The 20,515-nt window shown below is 46.6% G+C and overlaps 1 protein-coding gene across 7 annotated transcripts in view; it reads left to right on the top strand.

The window, feature by feature from the left end:
* RAB11FIP3 (RAB11 family interacting protein 3) overlaps nucleotides 1-20,515 on the top strand; it is a 304,304-nt gene that overhangs the window by 221,523 nt on the left and 62,266 nt on the right. For 5 of the 7 annotated variants that reach the window (XM_030211107.1, XM_030211111.1, XM_030211112.1 and 2 more), the window contains one exon: nucleotides 15,629-15,763. The exons of the other annotated variants lie outside the window; for them this stretch is intronic. In XM_030211107.1, coding sequence (XP_030066967.1) covers nucleotides 15,629-15,763 — 135 coding nt within the window. The remainder of the gene's footprint in view (nucleotides 1-15,628; nucleotides 15,764-20,515) is intronic. 7 annotated transcript variants of the gene reach the window in all.

The following is a 20,515-nucleotide window of genomic DNA, read 5'->3' as shown; positions in this document are numbered from 1 at the left end:
AGTTGCACCTGTTGGATGTGCGCAGGACTCTGCTGCAGTATCTGCGAGTTACTATCTCTTTCAGGATCTATGATCATCTGTTTGTTTTGCTATCAGGTCCTCTCAGAGGGTCTCCAGTGTCTAAAGCCACTATTGCCCGCTGGCTCAAAGAAACTATCTTTTCAGCTTATCTGCTTGCCGGCCGATCTCCGCCTGTAGCCTTTAAGGCGCATTCTACCAGAGCAATTTCTTCCTCTTGGGCTGAAACTGGAGCACTCTCTCGTCAAGAGATATGCAGTGCAGCAACATGGGCTTCTAAGCTCTCTTTTGCCCGACATTACAGTCTGGATGTGGCTGCTAGGAAGGATGCGCGTTTTGGAGCACAAGTGCTAGCGCATGGTGTAACCTGTTCCCACCCTATATAGGGATTGCTTTGTTACATCCCATACGTAATGGCTTCATCTGCTTGATGACAAGGAAGGGGAAATTAGGTCTTACCTTGGTAATTTTCTTTCCTTTAGTCATAGCAGATGAAGCCATGAGCCCTCCCTGTATGATTGTCTGTATGCTGTGAATCTGTTTCAGGTTCTGTTCTTGATTCCTGAAGTTCCTTCCTTGGGAGAAAGTTGGAAAACAGTCTTCAGGATTCATGTTCACTTATAGGAGGATGAGTCCATTCCCTCCAGTTTGTTTTGGGAGGATGAGTTTATATCCCTCCAGGAGGTTGCGGGTATCCCCTCCAGTTATACAATAAGGAGGACGAGTTTATTCCCTCCAGGAGGATGTGTTCATTCCCTCCTTTTGAGTTCATGCCCTTGTTAAAGGGCCATCGTTCGCTGTGAGGAAAGGTCATGTTATTCCCATTGCGGTTTGCCATACTGCTTTGGAAGCTTCAAATACTGAAGAGGCAGTGGAGCTGGCTGGCCATGAGGCACTGTGCAAAGTTGAGTGCTCTCTATCTCCCCCTGCTGGTTGATGGACACAGCCCATACGTAATGGCTTCATCTGCTATGACTAAAGGAAAGAAAATTACCAAGGTAAGAACCTAATTTTCCCATCCTCATCCCTTTTCACAGCTCAAGACATCAGTCCCATTCACAGGAGTGTAGCCATGGCTGGGCCTGGGGCTATCAGTTTTGCCTCAGGCCCACCCAGCAGTTAGATACACCTTTCTATAGCTGACAGGGATCCCCCAAGACCTGCGTGCTGTAGCAATCTGGCGCTGACCCTGATCCCCTGACAGTGGCTGTGCTTAGTTTGTGTATACAACAGAGCATGCATACATTGCCAGCAGCAGCAGCACTTTGAGATGCTGACAGCCACACTTTAGGGGATCAGGCCAGCTCCAGAATTGTATAACTGGCAGGGCTTGGGGATCCCTGCCAGCTAAGGTAATTTTAATTTGTAGGGGAGGAGGTGGGAGGGAAGAAGACTGGTGTGCCCTAGTGCCCACCCATGCCCACTGTATCGCCCCACCCCACCCCCACTAGTGTTCTAGCTATTCCGCTGCCCCTTAGGAGTGGAGGAGTAGTCTAATAGTTAGTGCAGTGGCCTGAGAACCAGGGGAACAGGGTTTGAGTCCACCTGCAGTTTCTTGTGACTCTGGGCAAGTCACTTACTCTCCATTGCCCCAGGTTCAAAATACGTGCCTGTATGTAATATGTAATCTGCTTTGATTGTAACCACAGAAAGGCAGTATATAAAATCCCATCTCCTTTCCCTTTAAAAACTGCTCTCCCGTTGCCCCAAAAAAAGAGAGCGCGTGTTTTATTATGGTAAAATCATTAAGACTAATGCCTGCAAGATTATTGATGATTGATGTCTGAAACAAAATGAGAGATAGTTAAATACAAAAGAGTAATGGCATCAAAAAAATTCTTTTTGGTTTATAAAAAAAAATGTTTTAAATTACAAATCCAGTTAAATGTTGGGTCTGCTCTTAATCTTTAACTTGAGAAGAGCTACCTGGAACTTTCTGAGACTGTGCAGGCAATTTGCTGGACACCTTTGGGCTCCTGATGCCATCACAGGAGGTCCTTTTTCCATTATATATCAAGGCATCTCTACTGTTGAATGTGGTTGTGGGCCCGAAGGGGTGTGACCAAAGGTGCCCAGCCCTTTGGAGCCCCTTCAGACCCTGTGGAGCGTGATACCCTGCTCCGCTTCAGTGGGAAAAAGAAAAAGGAGGTTTGAAGAAAATTGTGACTCCGACTGTAATGAAAGGCCCTATGGATCAGTATCTAAAGCCACTTTCTGTGCCTGTTGCAGCCTCCCATTCGGTATCTTTCTCCCTCTGAGGCTTCACTTTCCATGGAGGTTCAAACCCCACCTCCACAACTGTATCTAGTGGAGAGCTTGCATCCGCTTTGGAACATGAGAGCATGATGCCCTCCCATATTTCATCAAATGGGAGAGGCTCTTAGGATATGCTGCAAGGAGCCGTTGGAACTCTGAATGTGAATATTTCAAATACAATTCCTTTTTCTCTGCAATTTTTTTTCTGAATCTCCTTCTGATTTCACAAGATATCTCCTTGAAAGGTATTTTTCTTGCTATAACTAGAATGGATAAGAACTTACAAGATAATTTGACATTGTATTTACAGAGGAAGTATCTGCCTGGGCATGCTCTCCAGGGCTGTGCGTTAGGCACAGCTCTTGAGCATATGTTCAGAGAGCATAGGAGAAAAGCCCTGACCTGTCAAACCTTAAGGTCTGGTGGACCCCAGGCTCCCCTAGGCCCCCACTTCTCAAAGTAAAATTTTAACCTGGTGATCCAGCAGGACAACCCCCCCCCCCCCCCCCCAAACATGTAACGACCTGCCCCCAAAATAAAATTTAAACCTTGTGGCCCAGCGTGACCCCCTCAAAGGACTTTAACCCTGGTTGTCCAGTGGGACCCTAAACTACCCCCCCCCCCCCACAACCTCAACCCTGGTGGTCCAGTGGGACCCCCTAGCCAGGACCCCACCCCCACCCCCCATGGTCTACCTCAAAAGTTGGAGGATGAGGGACAGAGTCCTACTAAAGAGTTGCAGAGGGGCAGAAATCAAAGTCGTCCCCACAGGTTTGTAACCCATCCCCGCCTCAAGTAATCTCCTCCATCCCGGTCTGCACAACCCTTGCTGTGTCGTACTGTGCCATGCCGCGCCGCACAGCAGTCAGCTTGACCCCCCCCCCCCCCCCAAGAAAGCCAAATTCTATAAGCAGTGAAAAAATACTAGTAAAAGTAACAAAAATCATTTTCTTCTGTGGTCTACTAATACAAAATTAAGATACACATATCCAAAAATGCAAACATCAATGAGCAGCATGTCCCATTCCTTTCCCTCCCATCCATGAGCAGAATGTTCCTCTCTTCTCCATCCCCTTCTATCTCATGTGTTCTATTTCCCCTTTTTCCTTCCCCACTCCTCCATATATGTCCCCCTTACCAATCTTTTTTTCCCCTCTTCCCTGCACCCACATTTCCATCCTTTTTACCAAGGAAGTTAGATAAAGCAGGAGAAGAGGTGAGCCTTCTAGCCCATTATTTGGGCTGAAGCCAGTAGGCCACTATACAGGTTCACCCAAAACAATATTGGAAACAATAACAAAAAGATTATTAGAAATAAGGGACTTTTTAAACATTTATAATCACACATTATCCCAAACAAACTTGGGTTCAGTGTAGCTTACATTTGAAAATACAGTGAGACAGAATAATAGAATGTAGTTATATCATGGAGCAAGTAGATGGATATGTGTAAAATATTTAACAGAGTTGAGATTAGCATATATATCCAACTGGGCATTTAAAAAAAAAAAAAAAAAAGGCAAGCGCATTTTTATAATATACCACAGCAAAAGGAGCAAGTTCCCACATGCCATCTTTTTCTTTTGATTTAAGCACAGGAAAAAAAAAAGATTTTAAATACTCCCAGGTTTCAACCTAATTCATGTTTAATGTGGGATATAAATGGCATAAATAAGTAAATAAACAAAATAGAAAGAAACTCTGAATGGTGAGCACTTGATTCTCATAACATGTCTGTTTTAGTGGCCCTTTACCAGGAGAAAAAAAAAATCTCTGCATGAATAAAACAGTGCTAGGGTGTCCCCCTATAACCAGCCTTCCAAATGATACACTGATTACTACTCTACCTATGAAAAGTATTCCGTTATTATACTTCCTCTTTGTACATCCGTATGCTGCACAAGCTGGCATGTTTAAAAATATAAGGGAGATTAAATAAAAATGCTACCAACAATAAAGAGCAACGTGAATACAGCAGCTCATAGGTTTGCTTGCTTTGTTTTGAGTGTATGGCAATGATGGCTGCGTGGGGAAGGGGAAACGGAGACAAACCTCCTTGTTTTTTTACAGTTCCCTCCCTCCCACACATCATTCCATCCATCCACCTTCCCTCCAGTCCTGGGTGCCCTCCTGGCACATACCTCAAGGTAACCTGGTGGTCTAGTGGTTTCTTTGGGGCAGGAATTGTCATGAGGCCACTGCTGGAAGTCTTGGCAGCCATAAAAAAAAATGGTGACAGTGAGAGGATCAGCAGCAGTAGGCAGGAAAGAGTGGGGATCTTTTCTGCCTCGAAGAAGCCAGTAGACCACCAGGGTGCCTTGAGGCATGTGCCAGGAGCGCATCCTGCAGCTTGAGGGAGGGAAGGCAAAGCTCGGATCACCATGCATTTCCGTGGGGACCCCACAAGACCTGAGTCCATCCCCGAGGGATCCCCACAGTCCTGGAGGGGATTCCTATGGAACCTGTGGGAATCCCGCTATCCTCACTCTTGTGCAGCACTCTTAAGTCCTATTCTCTCCTCCTGCAGGTACCTCCTCAAAATGGTGGCATCTCACCCTGAAATTTTGAGGAGGCGACCGCAGGAAGAGGGCATAGGACTCAGTTCCTCCTTCTCCAACTTTGAGATACGCCACTGGGTGGGGGGGGGGGGGGGGGGTCCTGACTAGGGTGTCCCACCAGGGTTAAGTCCTTTGGGGGGCTAGGGGGGTCCTGCTGCATCACCAGGTATAAATTTTATTTCGGGGGGGGGGGGGGGGGGCTGTGGCCTGGAGTCCACCGGACCACCAGGCCCTCACATCTTTCGGGGTGGTGAGGGGCCTGAAGCATGCAAATATATGCTGAACAGGATCTCCCCATTCCTCCCCAATGCCCTTGCAACCCTAAAGGCAGCTCTGAGCTGACGTAGGGTTTGCTGCAGGAGCAGTGCTCTTGTTTGGCACACTGCCTGCTGAGTATTGGGGAGGAATGTTAATGGTCCTGTTTAGTATATATTTGCATGCTATTAGCGAGCCAGCAAGCTTGTTATTTCACACGCTCGCTGGCTCTGAACATTTTGTGGTAACATATGCGGGTGCTAGTCCGGAGCTAATGGCCTGTAGCGCCCACATTTACTTTTGAGCATCTGCCTCTTAGAGTGCTTCATTGCAGGTAAAGTGGATGTTTCTAAGTTCTAATGTGTTTGCAGGTGTTAATTGGGGTCTTATAATTTATCTGCTTGCACATTCTCGCTTTGTTTTTATTTTCTTTAACTCTTATTAATTGATTCTATTGATACCTCATGATGTGGTCTAGTGGGGATTGATGTGGATGTTTATCTTTTTTTTGATAGTATGGCTTTCCTGCTGCTTTCTTAATAATGTATTATAACAATTTTGAAAATTCTCAATTCAAAAAAAGGAAAAAAGAAAACTTGAAGTGGAAAAAAAACCCCCATTGACCAGTAGATGTGTGTGTGAGAAAGAGACCCTGATGGCCAGAGGCATAGGTAGGTGGGGTGCAAGGGGAGCAGCTGCTCCCCCAAACAGATTTTGAATGAAATGGCACCTATGCAAATTGGGCTTGCTGTCTCGTTTTTGTGCCTGTCAATTTTAGACTTTTCTCCTGAGAGAAGTCTGGCATCTATTGACTTATAGCCCTTTCTTCTATAATTTGAATGGAAACCACAGTTTGATTTAAAGACATTGGGCTCAATATTCCAGGTAGTGCTGCTGAATATCAGCTTTAACTGGCCATTCCCTAACTAGCTAGGTTAGAGGCAGTCCGGGAGCAGAGTTTGAGCAGAGCTATGGCTTAACCGGTTTAAGAGGTCCTTTTACTAAGCTGCGGTAAAAAAGTGACGTTAGCGTGCCCTTATGCTGATTTTCCCCACATACTAAGGCCATTTTTACTGCAGCAGGAAAATGGCTGATTATTTTTTTTTCTGTTAACGGCCATGTGCTAATGTTGCCATTAATAAAAATTATCACATGACCAGTTATCGACACTTATTTTGTAGGTGGTAAGGGCTCATGCAGTAATCCTGCACTAACCGCATCCATATTAACTGGTCAGTGCAGGAACACCTATTCTCTGCCCTCCCCCCCCCAAATGCCCCTCCAACAAATATTAAATATTTTTTTTAGCGTATGGTTAGTGAGTTCTGGTTTGGAACTTACTGCAGGACGCCTGAGCGTGACCCCCGTTAAGGCATTTTAAACTGTGGTAAGCATGCACTAGTGCTTACCGCAGCTTAGTAAAAGGACCCCTAAAATACCTGCATTTATGCATGTTAGGGATAACCTTATAAAATTATCCCCATAATGCCAGAGTGTCAACTCCTTTCTCATTGTTCTTCTAAAAATGTTTGTGGTAGGAGATCCCAAATATGTAAAAACAAATAAAGCTACTGCCTCCTAAGGAAACGGTGGTTCCCAGAATTGCAAGTCATACTTTATAGAGACACATTGATATTATGAATAAAATGTTTGGTCCTGTTATTGCTCTCTCTAGACAAGTTGTATGTCTCTGGGTGTTCAGGCTCTTTATCTTGAACTGCAGGACTTGTGAACTGTTTATTATTAATAATGTTGATATTTTCTCAAAATTTACATATGAGCTAGCCTAGAGGCTTAGATGGAAACCTCCATGCGGATGATTTCAGGGTCCCTTCCGAGGTCAGGACTTCCACTGGATTCTCTTTCAGGACTTCCACTTCCCAGGTCTATCCAGGCTGCAAAAGCAGCATTGGCAACCCAAGGGAGCTGGGGAAGTAGTGCAGATTGCACAAAGTGGCATCTAGTTGGCCAATTAGGGGCTTCCGGTTGTAAGATACCTAAGGGAGCCAAGCTATAGTACATGTCTTCTGACTCAGGATACTGATTGCAATAGCCCAACTAAAGTGTGTGTATGTGTGGGAGCGAATGGGGTGGGGGATATAAAATAGGAGAAAAATGTCTGGGTGATGAGAATGATGGCTCTTGTCACAGATTGCTGACTTTGGTGATACTTCTGTTAGAAATAGGAGTAAGAGAGAATTGCTGGATCAAAAAAATATTTACGTGGACAAAATTGTAGTTGTCTTTCTCATGAGTGTAAAATAAAAGAAATACAAGGCTTATCTCTGAGTATATTCACTTGTGTGATCCATGAACATGTGAGATGGGGCATTACCATATGATAAATAAGTTGTTATGGATATCCTACAATTACCAGATTACTCCTCTTCCTCTACCCTTCCTTTCCTGACCTTTCACTTGATTATATTTGTGGTTACTTTATCATCTCACTTTCATTGTTAAACTTTCTTGACTCTCTGTTGAGACTTCCAGAATGTTTCCTGTTGGAGGAAAAAGGAAAGAATGCATATAATCATCTCTGAGAAATCTGTCCAGGGGAACAGAAATCTGTCCAATGCCACTATCCCAGGCCACTTTATTGCCATGTCTGCTTTACATAGAGAGGCACTTTGAATGGTAAAGAGATTGGAGTCAAGGTGCCATCTGTCATACTAATGTGATTAAAAAATATGTATCTATTATTTATATCTAAATCCATTTCCAATTCAGCAATTTTAAATTTTTTTACATTTTGAAAATATTAAATTTATACAACAGAGTCTACAAAACAATTTAAATTAAAAAAAAAAAAAAACCCACACATGCTACGGGAGATAAGGTTTAACTAAGCCAGTAAAGTTTGATCTTAGTGCCCTTCTGAGCCCTTCTGTGTCTTCCCCCTACATACCCTCTTCTGTCCCCAAGTGTGTCCACTGACATTGCTATTTGAAGATCTTTTTCTAACCAAAAAGACAAATGGTTGTAAACAAATAGTCTTATGACATTTTTCTGGTGCTCTTTGATATCCTTCCTCTACACTAACAAGTCAACCACTCTGTACCAGACTTAGTTGTATAATCCTTGCAAACCAGGAAAAGCGAAACTGAGCATGCTCAATTTAGCTTGCTTACACTATTTAGCCAATGCATCTTTGAGTTTCCATGCATGAGAACAGCAAGAGCGGGCTGTTTCATACATTTTTACATAGGAAGGATAGCGTTATAGCAGTACATAGGTGCATATGTGCCCCTTATAAAATTGTCTCCCCAGAATCTTCCATACAAAGTTATACCTGCTCTGAGGTGTGTGCCAATAGCGATTAGCACAAATGCATGCTTAAGTGCTGATGCTTCCTCTTCTCCGCCTGTTCTCTGCCTTGGAAATGCTTATCAAATATCACATAAAAGTAGACACCATATTTTTTGTGCATATATTTTTATATGCATGCACTTCAGGGCACTTTTATAGGGATCTACTTGAATGTGTAAAATGTTCTATCTGCTTGTCATTTATAAATTTACGCTTATTAGAGTCAATTTCTAAGGTATTTCCATCGATAAACCAGTGCTTTATCCTCAGAAATAGCTTATTAAAAATTTTACCTTCATGATACATAAGTAAACTTACATGGATACAGCCTGAATACACACAGGTTTACCCCAGCCTTTAAGGAAGGGTTTCTGAAGGCAGGTTTGGGTGGAGGGAATTTTTACTTATTCACATTTCTCTGAAACTTCAAATGCAAGCATGTCATTTAACCCAGAAAACTTGTGCACCTCAAACAGCAGATATAAATGTAATTCTCCGAGGACAAGCAGGCTGCTTGTTCTCACTGATGGGTGACGTCCACGGCAGCCCCTCCAATCGGAAACTTCACTAGCAAAGTCCTTTGCTAGCCCTCGCGCGCCCGCGCGCACCGCGCATGCGCGGCCGTCTTCCCGCCCGAAACCGGCTCGAGCCGGCCAGTCTTCTTTTGTCCGCACTCGGTACGGTCGTGTTTCGCTGTGTCGGGCCCCGGAAAGTTGACCTCGCGCGTCCAAATTGTTTTTTGAGCGTGTTTTTTCTTCGGAAAAGCTTTTTCTAAAGTCGGGAAGTGCTCCGGAAACCCTCCACCGGGTTTCGTGTCAATCCTCCCCGTACTTCCAGCTTTTTGCCCCGGTAAGTTTTCTTTCGTCGTCGGGGTAGGCCTCTTTTTGGCCTCGGTCGAGATTTTTCTCCCTCTAAATTTTGGTGCTTCAATTTTCGCCATTTCGGCTTTTGATTTCGCCGGCGTGATTTTTCCGCCCATGACATCGAAGCCTTCCAGCGGCTTCAAGAAGTGCACCCAGTGCGCCCGGGTTATCTCGCTCACTGATCGACACTCGTCGTGTCTTCAGTGTCTGGGGGCCGAGCACCGCCCTCAGAACTGCAGTCTGTGTTCCCTGCTTCAAAGGCGGACTCAGGTAGCGAGACTAGCCCAGTGGAACGTGTTGTTCTCGGGCTCTTCGTCGGCATCGGCACCGGGATCTTCGAGTGCATTGACGTCGTCAGCGTCCAGACCATCTTCCTCGGCCGCCCTTGCATCGAGCGCATCGAGGCATCGGGCCTCTGCATCGGCGCCGAGACATCGGATAGCTGCATCGACGTCGGTGGTACCAGGACCTCGTCTGCTGATGTCGTCGGACGGTGGTGCATCGGGTGGAGTGCAGGTGAGGGCTGTCCATTCCCCTGCTGGTGGCGGTGAGCCCTCGGGTGGGTCTCCTCCTACCCTGAGGGCTCCTGCGGTACAGCCCCCCCGAGATCGACCCTCTTCGGTCTCGGCCCCGAGGAAGCGACGGGTGGATTCGACGTCCTCCTCGTCGGTGCCGGGGAGCTCCGGTGACATGCTTCGGAAGAAGTCGAAGAAGCATCGACACCGGTCCCCTCCCCGCGTCGGCACCGAGAGCTCTGGGTCGCCGAGGGAGTCGGCACCCAGCAGGCATCGGCACCGAGAGGACCGCTCACCCTCTGTTCAGGAGGTGTCGATGCGCTCCGCTCTGGACAGCCCGGAACAGCCTCCACGCCCGGAACAGGTACTGACGTCGACGCCTGCATCGACCTCCATGCCTTTCTCTGCAGCCGCTCTGAACGAGAGCCTCCGGGCCGTTCTCCCAGAGATTCTGGGGGAGCTGTTGCGCCCTACCCCTCCGGTACCGGCGGTGCTTGCGCCTCCGGTACCGTCGAGCGTGGCGCCGGCTGGCCCATCGCCCGGGGTGAGGTCCCCGACGTCGGTACCGCGTGCGGTGCCGACTGCGGCCACCTCCCAGGAGGGCTCCCCGACTACGTCGGCGGAGGGAGCTTCGCCGATGCGGGCGAGGGAGTCTACCTCTCGACGCCCCATCGTGGACGTGGCTCCACGGAGTCGAGCCGGGCCCGGTTGCAGACGCAGGTCCGTGAACTTGTGTCTGACACCGAGGGTGAGGCCTCGTGGGAAGAAGAAGAAGATCCCAGATATTTCTCTGACGAGGAGTCTGAGGGTCTTCCTTCTGATCCCACTCCCTCTCCTGAAAGACAGCTTTCTCCTCCTGAGAGTCTGTCTTTTGCTTCCTTTGTCCGGGAGATGTCTACGGCCATCCCCTTCCCGGTGGTTGTGGAGGACGAGCCCAGGGCTGAAATGTTTGAGCTCCTGGACTATCCTTCTCCACCTAAGGAAGCGTCCACTGTTCCCTTGCATCATGTCCTAAAAAAGACATTGCTTGCGAACTGGACGAAACCTCTAACTAATCCCCACATCCCCAAGAAGATCGAGTCCCAGTACCGGATCCATGGGGACCCAGAGCTGATGCGCACCCAGTTGCCTCACGACTCTGGAGTTGTGGATCTGGCCCTAAAGAAGGCTAAGAGTTCTAGAGAGCATGCTTCGGCGCCCCCGGGCAAAGACTCTAGAACCTTAGACTCCTTTGGGAGGAAGGCCTACCATTCCTCTATGCTCGTGTCCAAGATCCAGTCTTACCAGCTCTACACGAGCATCCACATGCGGAACAATGTGCGGCAGTTGGCGGGCTTGGTTGATGCTCTTCCCCCTGAGCAAGCCAAGCCTTTTCAGGAGGTGGTCAGGCAGCTGAAGGCGTGCAGAAAATTCCTGGCCAGAGGAGTTTATGACACTTTTGATGTTGCGTCCAGGGCCGCTGCTCAAGGTGTGGTGATGCGCAGGCTCTCATGGCTGCGTGCCGCCGACCTGGAGAATAGAATCCAGCAGCGGATTGCGGACTCGCCTTGCCGTGCGGATAACATTTTTGGCGAAAAAGTCGAACAGGTGGTAGAGTCTCTCCACCAGCGGGACACCGCATTCGACAAATTCGCCCGCCGGCAGCCTTCAGCTTCTACCTCTACAGGTAGACGATTTTTCGGGGGAAGGAAGACTGTTCCCTATACTTCTGGCAAGCGTAGGTACAATCCTCCTTCCCGACAGCCTGCGGCCCAGGCTAAGCCCCAGCGCGCTCGCTCTCGTCAGCAGCGTGCGCCTCAGCAAGGCCCCGTGGCTCCCCAGCAAAAGCAAGGGGCGAGCTTTTGACTGGCTCCAGCAGAGCATAGCCGACATCCAAGTGTCAGTGCCGGGCGACCTGCCAGTCGGGGGGAGGTTGAAAGCTTTTCACCAAAGGTGGCCTCTCATAACCTCCAATCTGTGGGTTCTCCAAATAGTCCGGCAAGGATACACCCTCAATTTGGCCTCAAAACCTCCAAATTGTCCACCGGGAGCTCAGTCTTACAGCTTCCAGCACAAGCAGGTACTTGCAGAGGAACTCTCCGCCCTTCTCAGCGCCAATGCGGTCGAGCCCGTGCCATCCGGGCAAGAAGGGCTGGGATTCTATTCCAGGTACTTCCTTGTGGAAAAGAAAACAGGGGGGATGCGTCCCATCCTAGACCTAAGGGCCCTGAACAAGTATCTCGTAAAAGAAAAGTTCAGGATGCTTTCCCTGGGCACCCTTCTCCCCATGATTCAGCAAAACGATTGGCTATGCTCTCTGGACTTGAAGGATGCCTATACACACATCCCGATACTGCCAGCTCACAGACAGTATCTGCGATTTCAGCTGGGCACACGCCACTTCCAGTACTGTGTGCTACCCTTTGGGCTCGCCTCTGCACCCAGGGTGTTCACAAAGTGCCTAGCTGTGGTAGCAGCGGCGCTTCGCAGGCTGGGGGTGCACGTGTTCCCATATCTCGACGATTGGCTGGTGAAGAACACATCCGAGGCAGGAGCCCTGCAGTCCATGCAGATGACTATTCGCCTCCTGGAGCTACTGGGGTTTGTGATAAATTACCCAAAGTCCCATCTTCTCCCAGTGCAGAAACTCGAATTCATCGGAGCCCTGCTGGATTCTCGGACGGCTCACGCCTATCTCCCAGAGACGAGAGCCAACAACTTGTTGTCCCTCGTCTCGCGGGTGCGAGCGTCCCAGCAGATCACAGCTCGGCAGATGTTGAGATTGCTGGGCCACATGGCCTCCACAGTTCATGTGACTCCCATGGCCCGCCTTCACATGAGATCTGCTCAATGGACCCTAGCCTCCCAGTGGTATCAGGCCGCTGGGGGTCTAGAGGACGTGATCCACCTGTCCACGAGTTTTCTCGAATCCCTGTTTTGGTGGACGATTTGCTCCAATTTGACTCTGGGACGTCCCTTCCAAATTCTTCAGCCACAAAAAGTGCTGACCACGGATGCGTCTCTCCTGGGATGGGGAGCTCATGTCGATGGGCTTCACACCCAAGGAAGTTGGTCCCTCCAAGAACGCGATCTACAGATCAATCTTCTGGAGTTGCGAGCGATCTGGAACGCTCTGAAGGCTTTCAGAGATCGGCTGTCCCACCAAATTATCCAAATTCAGACAGACAATCAGGTTGCCATGTACTATGTCAACAAGCAGGGGGGCACCGGATCTCGCCCCCTGTGTCAGGAAGCCGTCAGCATGTGGCTCTGGGCTCGCCGTCAGGGCATGGTGCTCCAAGCCACATATCTGGCAGGCGTAAACAACAGTCTGGCCGACAGGTTGAGCAGGATTATGCAACCTCACGAGTGGTCGCTCAATTCCCGTGTGGTGCGACAGATCTTCCAGGCGTGGGGCACCCCCCTGGTGGATCTCTTCGCATCTCAAGTGAACCACAAGGTCCCTCAGTTCTGTTCCAGACTTCAGGCCCACGGCAGACTGGCGTCGGATGCCTTCCTCCTGGATTGGGGGGAAGGTCTACTGTATGCTTATCCTCCCATACCTCTGGTGGGGAAGACTTTGTTGAAACTCAAGCAAGACCGAGGCACCATGATTCTGATTGCTCCCTTTTGGCCGCGTCAGATCTGGTTCCCTCTTCTTCTGGAGTTATCCTCCGAAGAACCGTGGAGATTGGAGTGTTTTCCGACCCTCATCACGCAGGACGACGGGGCTCTTCTGCATCCCAACCTCCAGTCCCTGGCTCTCACGGCCTGGATGTTGAGGGCGTAGATTTTGCCTCTTTGGGTCTGCCAGAGGGTGTCTCCCGCATCTTGCTTGCTTCCAGGAAAGACTCCACTAAGAGAAGTTACTTCTTTCATTGGAGGAGGTTTGCCGTCTGGTGTGACAGCAAGGCCCTAGATCCTCGCTCTTGTCCTACACAGACCCTGCTTGAATACCTTCTGCACTTGTCTGAGTCTGGTCTCAAGACCAACTCCGTAAGGGTTCACCTTAGTGCAATCAGTGCATACCATTACCAAGTGGAAGGTAAGCCGATCTCAGGACAGCCTTTAGTTGTTCGCTTCATGAGAGGTTTGCTTTTGTCAAAGCCCCCTGTCAAGCCTCCTACAGTGTCATGGGATCTCAATGTCGTTCTCACTCAGCTGATGAAACCTCCTTTTGAGCCACTGAATTCCTGCCATCCGAAGTACTTGACCTGGAAGGTCATTTTCTTGGTGGCAGTTACTTCGGCTCGTAGAGTCAGCGAGCTTCAGGCCCTGGTAGCCCAGGCCCCTTACACCAAATTTCATCACAACAGAGTAGTCCTCCGCACTCACCCTAAGTTTCTGCCAAAGGTCGTGTCGGAGTTCCATCTGAACCAGTCAATTGTCTTGCCAACATTCTTTCCCCGTCCTCATTCCTGCCCTGCTGAACGTCAGCTGCACACATTGGACTGCAAGAGAGCATTGGCCTTCTACCTGGAGCGGACACAGCCCACCAGACAGTCCGCCCAATTGTTTGTTTCTTTTGACCCCAATAGGAGGGGAGTGGCTGTAGGGAAACGCACCATATCCAATTGGCTAGCAGATTGCATTTCCTTCACTTACTCCCAGGCGGGGCTGGCTCTTGAGGGTCATGTCACGGCTCATAATGTTAGAGCCATGGCTGCGTCGGTAGCCCACTTGAAGTCAGCCTCCATTGAAGAAATTTGCAAAGCTGCGACGTGGGCTTCTGTCCACACATTCACATCCCATTACTGCCTGCAGCAGGATACCCGACGCGACAGTCGGTTCGGGCAGTCAGTTCTTCAGAACCTGTTTGGGCTTTAGGATCCAACTCCACCCCCCGAGGGCCCTGTTTGTTCTGTTCCAGGCTGCACTCTCAGTTAGTTGGTAAATTTTTTAGGTCAATCTCAGTTATGTCCTCGCCGTTGCGAGGCCCAATTGACCAATGTTGTTGTTTTGAGTGAGCCTGGGGGCTAGGGATACCCCATCAGTGAGAACAAGCAGCCTGCTTGTCCTCGGAGAAAGCGAATGCTACATACCTGTAGAAGGTATTCTCCGAGGACAGCAGGCTGATTGTTCTCACCAACCCGCCCGCCTCCCCTTTGGAGTTGTGTCTTCCCTTGAAGTGTATTGTCTTGCTACATACTGGATTGGCCGGCTCGAGCCGGTTTCGGGCGGGAAGACGGCCGCGCATGCGCGGTGCGCGCGGGGGCTAGCAAAGGACTTTGCTAGTGAAGTTTCCGATTGGAGGGGCTGCCGTGGACGTCACCCATCAGTGAGAACAATCAGCCTGCTGTCCTCGGAGAATACCTTCTACAGGTATGTAGCATTCGCTGTACATTTGTTTCACTGCAGTCATTTTCAAATCAGAAAAAGTATACATTACTTTTTACCCATTCATATAGTTACACAACTACCTCCTAAATCCTGTTGCCTTGCTCATTAAAAGAGTCGTTTACTAATGGTTAATAAGTGCTACCACCATTATCTCACATGCAGATAACACACAATAATTCTCCCTAAGTGGTTTTATAATGAGCCTGTTTAATTTTTGCACAAGTTAATATTACATAGGTCCATATAGGTTGTTAGTCATCTGACAACTTTGCTCCATTCTGGTATCATAAAAGCTGATCTCTAAAGCAGCAGTGGTCTTGGCTAAAAACTCAAACCTGCCCTCCATTTAACTGTGTTAAACATGGGATGATAACTGTGGCTTTCAGTTTTGCCTAACCCACAAATTCTGATGTATCTGGGTTTTGTGTACAATATTCTGTGTGGAGTGGTTGCCTCCCGAGCAGTTGTGGAAGCCTCAACATTAAATCTAATAAATTCTCTTTTTAAAAGAATATGATGCTTTTGATTTCTCTAGTACTGACCCTCTCACTGCGAAACTGCACAGCATTATCACCGATGAGGCGTTTGCGTTTTACTGTAGCCAGTGTCACAAACAAATCAACCGCCTCGAGGATCTCTCTGCCCGCCTGAGCAATCTGGAAATGAATAGGTAACAGATCCAGCCCGGTGTGGTGTTCAGTATCTGCATGCTCCACTGACAAAGGGAAGAAGAGACTCTCATTGTTAGATGGGGAGAAAGTGCACCTAAGTGGGCCTATGGTTGTAAATTCACCCCTTCCTCTATGTTCCCTTTACCAATTATAAGATGTATTTAGGGTTTCTAATTCTGCTGTTTTACATTCATAAGAACCTTATAGCTATTGTAAAAATCCTGGGATCAGTTTGGGCAATATCTAAATCTAAATATGATTTATTGGTCTTTACCCATACTGCAACCAGCATTACTGTACTATATAAGTATTAGACTATGTTGGCCCAAAACCTGTTGCTATTTCATTGCACGAAGTAGTTATCTCTTCTAGAAAAAAGAGAAGTGGGTCACTGCACAGTTTGATTCATGTGAAATTTGCCCTTTCCTAAAGCAAGAAAACCAAATTCAATCATTTCGTAAACTAGACGTTTATACATCATTTACTAGTGCAGTTCTGTGATTAAAACTAAAATCAGTGCCATTTAAGTTGGTGCATTTTTATCTCTAAAAACAAATCTGCTCCCACTGTAAGCAATGAGATTCTTTCATTCTGCTGTTACTATTATTTATGCATGCAGATGTGAGTTTGATTGACAATGCAACTGATTATCTTGAAACTGGATTGAGAGGCCTTGAAGCACATCCTATATATATATATCATCTGTGCATATTAATAAAATAAGTGGTGGTCTATGATCATATGTGAACTTAAGGATGAAAGCTTGAAACTACATACCAGTGGCATGATCACTTGTTGTATGGAGGGGCATTTTCGATATGACGTTCAAATAGCGAAATGTTTACCAGAAAATGTTTAAAAACGCAAGTCCATAATAGAAGAAATAAATAAACGTGTTCCAATATTCAAAAATACACAAAAAAATTTAGATTCAGTGCAAACGTCATAGACGTTCTGATATAAATGTCTCTGCCAATCGGAAATACACTACACAAAATGTGCGACGACAGTATTGGTCTCCATGTTGAGAAAACGTCTGCACAATAGCAGCATGTTCTCTCCATGTGCAAAACATGCATATGTACCTCCTGCACATGGAGGAACGTTCATCAGTGTGGCCAGTCACGTCTCTTCAGCGGGAGCCTAATTTCAGTGTGCCAGCGACAAGGATCCTGGTCCTCTTGTGTCACAGGAACAGGAGAGAAATTTTCAAGCACCACCACCAGCTGCCACCCCACAACATCTCCATGAGAGCATCGCGATCCATTACAGGCAGTATGGAAAGGTTAGTGTGAAGCAGTACCCCCTAGGATCACAGCACCATACAGAGGCAGGGTCTCATACAGTGAGGTCCCTTTGTTATTGCAATACATGTTATTGATTTTTCATAAGAAAGAATAACAAAACATTGGTGAATTCATAATGTCCAGAATATTCAATGACAAGTAATTATGGGGCCCCCTCCACTAACCATTCAGTGCTGAAATAAGAGGCTGCACATATCCATGTGCTTATGAAGAAAACTGAGCTAACATGGCCCAGAGACCTACTTTTATTTTAATACAATATCCCCTTTTCACGCTGAATCAGTTCTGGCAACAGCTGGTTTCGATTTTCCCGTGCATGACGGCATCAGAAAATAGTCTGCAAGTGTAGAAACTGAGGATGAAAAGTTTGTGGTTTCGTTTAGAAAAGCAAGCAGATGTTGAAAGCATGCAAATATATGTCGAACCCGTGCATCATGCACACATGGAGCCAAAGAACCTGACTTTCACAAAGCAACTTTTAGTAGCATGGGACTTTTTAAAATAGGGGTTACAGTAAACTTTGCATCGTACAACACATCAGGGTTGTGCTAATATCCACCAGTAATATAAATACATCTTATGTCTTCTTGCCTATTCATATGGAATTGGTGGAGGAATCACTGTACTGTGATTGATTGCAAAATGTTCCGGTTTATGCAGATATCTGAGAATAATCATGTAGAGTAATGCTAGATACTGTAAAGTGAGATGGCTTAAAACCTTTTAGGGGCATTTGTGAGCTTACATTAGAGTGGAATATTTCCTTGTAGCACAGCCAGTGCATGGCAGCATCCACCAAATGCCTATCCATTATGCCGTACTAGAATACCTGACGAGGAGAAGGAAAATTGCTCCAAGAGAACTGACCTCATTAAGGGGGTAACTTTGTAATAATGTGTAATTTATGCAGTAAGTATTCTTTCCCATTCATAATTACCCATTGAAAATACCCATTCACGTTTACACCTGCTAGTTAGTTCTTCCCAAACCTATGCAGGCATATTGGAAGGCAACAAGAAAGAGCACTTTTTATTTTATTGCCCCATTTTTGAGGAATAACTTAACTCTAGAAATTAAGACTGAATGTTCATTTAAGAATTTTAAGGTTATGCTAAAAACCTTTCTGTGTAATAAGGCTTATTCTGGATCATAGTGTAGGGATTTTACCAGTAGTGACAGGTGCCCCTTTGCAGTGATTTTATTGATTTTATGTTTAAATCTTTTTATTGACGATTAGATTAATACAAGCATATTTAGAAATGCAAAGAGAATACAACACTAGTGCAGAATACATCAAACAATCCAAAAATCGTCAATAGATTTTACTTTTATCCCCACCCATCCCAATTCCCCCATCCGTCTCCACTCTTATGTAAGACAGTTTTGATTGAACAAGAAAGAAACCACCGGGAATGAACCACCATAGAGAGACAATCCTTGCTCAAGGTTAAACATAAACCAACCCCTACCCCTCCCAAACTACTACCTCATCAGGGAACCATAGTTGGGAGTGAGAATTAGAAGAACAACGACCTACTAATAAAAGTATTAGATATATTCCTAACTGTCTACTACAATTTGCAAACAAACTAGCCAAATGGAAGGGGTGTCTTGACTTTTATAACATGCCCTGATATGTTTACCACCTACCCCATTATTTTAATACCAACTATACCATCTATACCCACCCACTGTTCCCGACTCTGTGCCCCTCCCATAGAGAAAAAAAACCTGTGATAGGGATCATGCCAAACTTGATCCTCTCACTACATGTGCAATTATGGCTCCTCCACCCCGCTCCCCCCCCCCCCCCCCCGCCCACCTCGCCATCCCAAGGTCTTCCTTTGGGATTACTTAATCAAAAAAAATTCATAATGGCAAATCTAAAAGGAGTTTAGTACTAGGCTGCAGGCTCTACGAGGCAGGGACTGGAGATAATTATCCCAAGTGGCCAAAAACATTTGTTTTCACTTATAGGAAGAACGAGCGTATTGCTGCTGCAGTAACATCAGGTTGTGAAACCTGTTTCTCCACTGCCAATAGGAAGGGGCCTGGTCGCTGACCCACACTCCCAAAATAATTCGTTTGCTCAGCATACCTACCTTGCAGATCAAGAGTTTTGAAAAATAATCATGGGATCCCAGGTCCTCATATTTATCTAAGAGCGAGCTCGTCAGTGACATCCTAATCGACCTTCCACACAATGTCTCTAGATACTGTATCACTTGTCTCCAAAAAATGTTATAAACCTATATATCCAAAATGCATGAAGAAAAGAATTAATTTCCTGGTGACATTTCTGACATACTGGAGGATCCGTCCCTCCCACCTTATAAATTCTCTCCTGGGTGAAATATGCCCTATGTAAAACTCTACAGTGACACTCACATAATTCAGCGTTAATCGATATGGATGGAATCCGACAAATCAATTTAAGAATATCTAACGAATCCGGACAGACTCCCAAATCCTGGCTCCAGCAGGCCCTGAGCTCTGTCCTGTCTGGAACTGGAAGTAGCATTCCTAAAGCCTTATGCAGACAGGATACTAACATGCCCCTATCCCGAAATGGCTCAAAAAATTCCAACAAGTGTTGCCTCAACAAAAACCTGGGATCCGAAGAATTCAAGCTTCCTATATAGTGACTCACCTGTTTATAGGTGAACAAATCACAAGGCTCCACCAGTCCTCTATCTATTAAAGTATTCCAAGTAAGCTGCTTCCCCCCAGCCTCTAAAAGATGGTGCAGATAAGAGAGCCCTCTAGCTGCCCAATGACAAAAACTAGCATTCTCCTCTCCGGGTTTAAGTTGGAGGTTAGCCAACACCGGTAACTGGTTGGAGATCTGAGGGTTACCTCCCATCAATGAAACCAAATACCTCCATGTTACTGTTAAAGATTTTAGTAATATACTGCCTCTAAGGCCCTCGGGTATACGTTGTGCCGAGCAATGCACTAAAGAAAAAAAATTACATGGATGGTAAGAGCAATACAAATAGGGTAAAACAGCATACAACCAAAGTATACAGACAAAAAAAAAGCAACACTGGGCCTTCAAGACTAGGACAACAGGAGTACTTTATTAACAGGTGACCCGACACGGGCCGTGTTTCGGCGCCAAATGATGCCTGCCTCAGGGGTCTGACGACAAAAACACTTAAATACTTGTATAAATAAAAGACAATTGTTCAAACAATTAAATACTCAAAATGTTAAAGATTTTAGTAATACACTGCCTCTAAGGCCCTCAGGTATACGTTGTGCCGAGCAATGCATTAAAGAAAAAAAATTACATGGATGGTAAGAGGCCATTTCATAAGTCCTAGGTGTATCGGTTTGTTCTTCTATAATCCAATCCCCCAAATACCTAAGCAGACACGCCATATTGTATTTCCGCAGACCTAGATCCCAAGACCACCATAATGCCAGGAACCCTGCAGATTT

The sequence above is a fragment of the Microcaecilia unicolor genome, chromosome 8 (genome assembly GCF_901765095.1).
Source record: "Microcaecilia unicolor chromosome 8, aMicUni1.1, whole genome shotgun sequence".
NCBI lineage: Eukaryota > Metazoa > Chordata > Amphibia > Gymnophiona > Siphonopidae > Microcaecilia > Microcaecilia unicolor.
The sequence above is the reverse complement of the archived record's forward strand: the minus strand, read 5'-3'. Positions and strand labels throughout refer to the sequence as shown.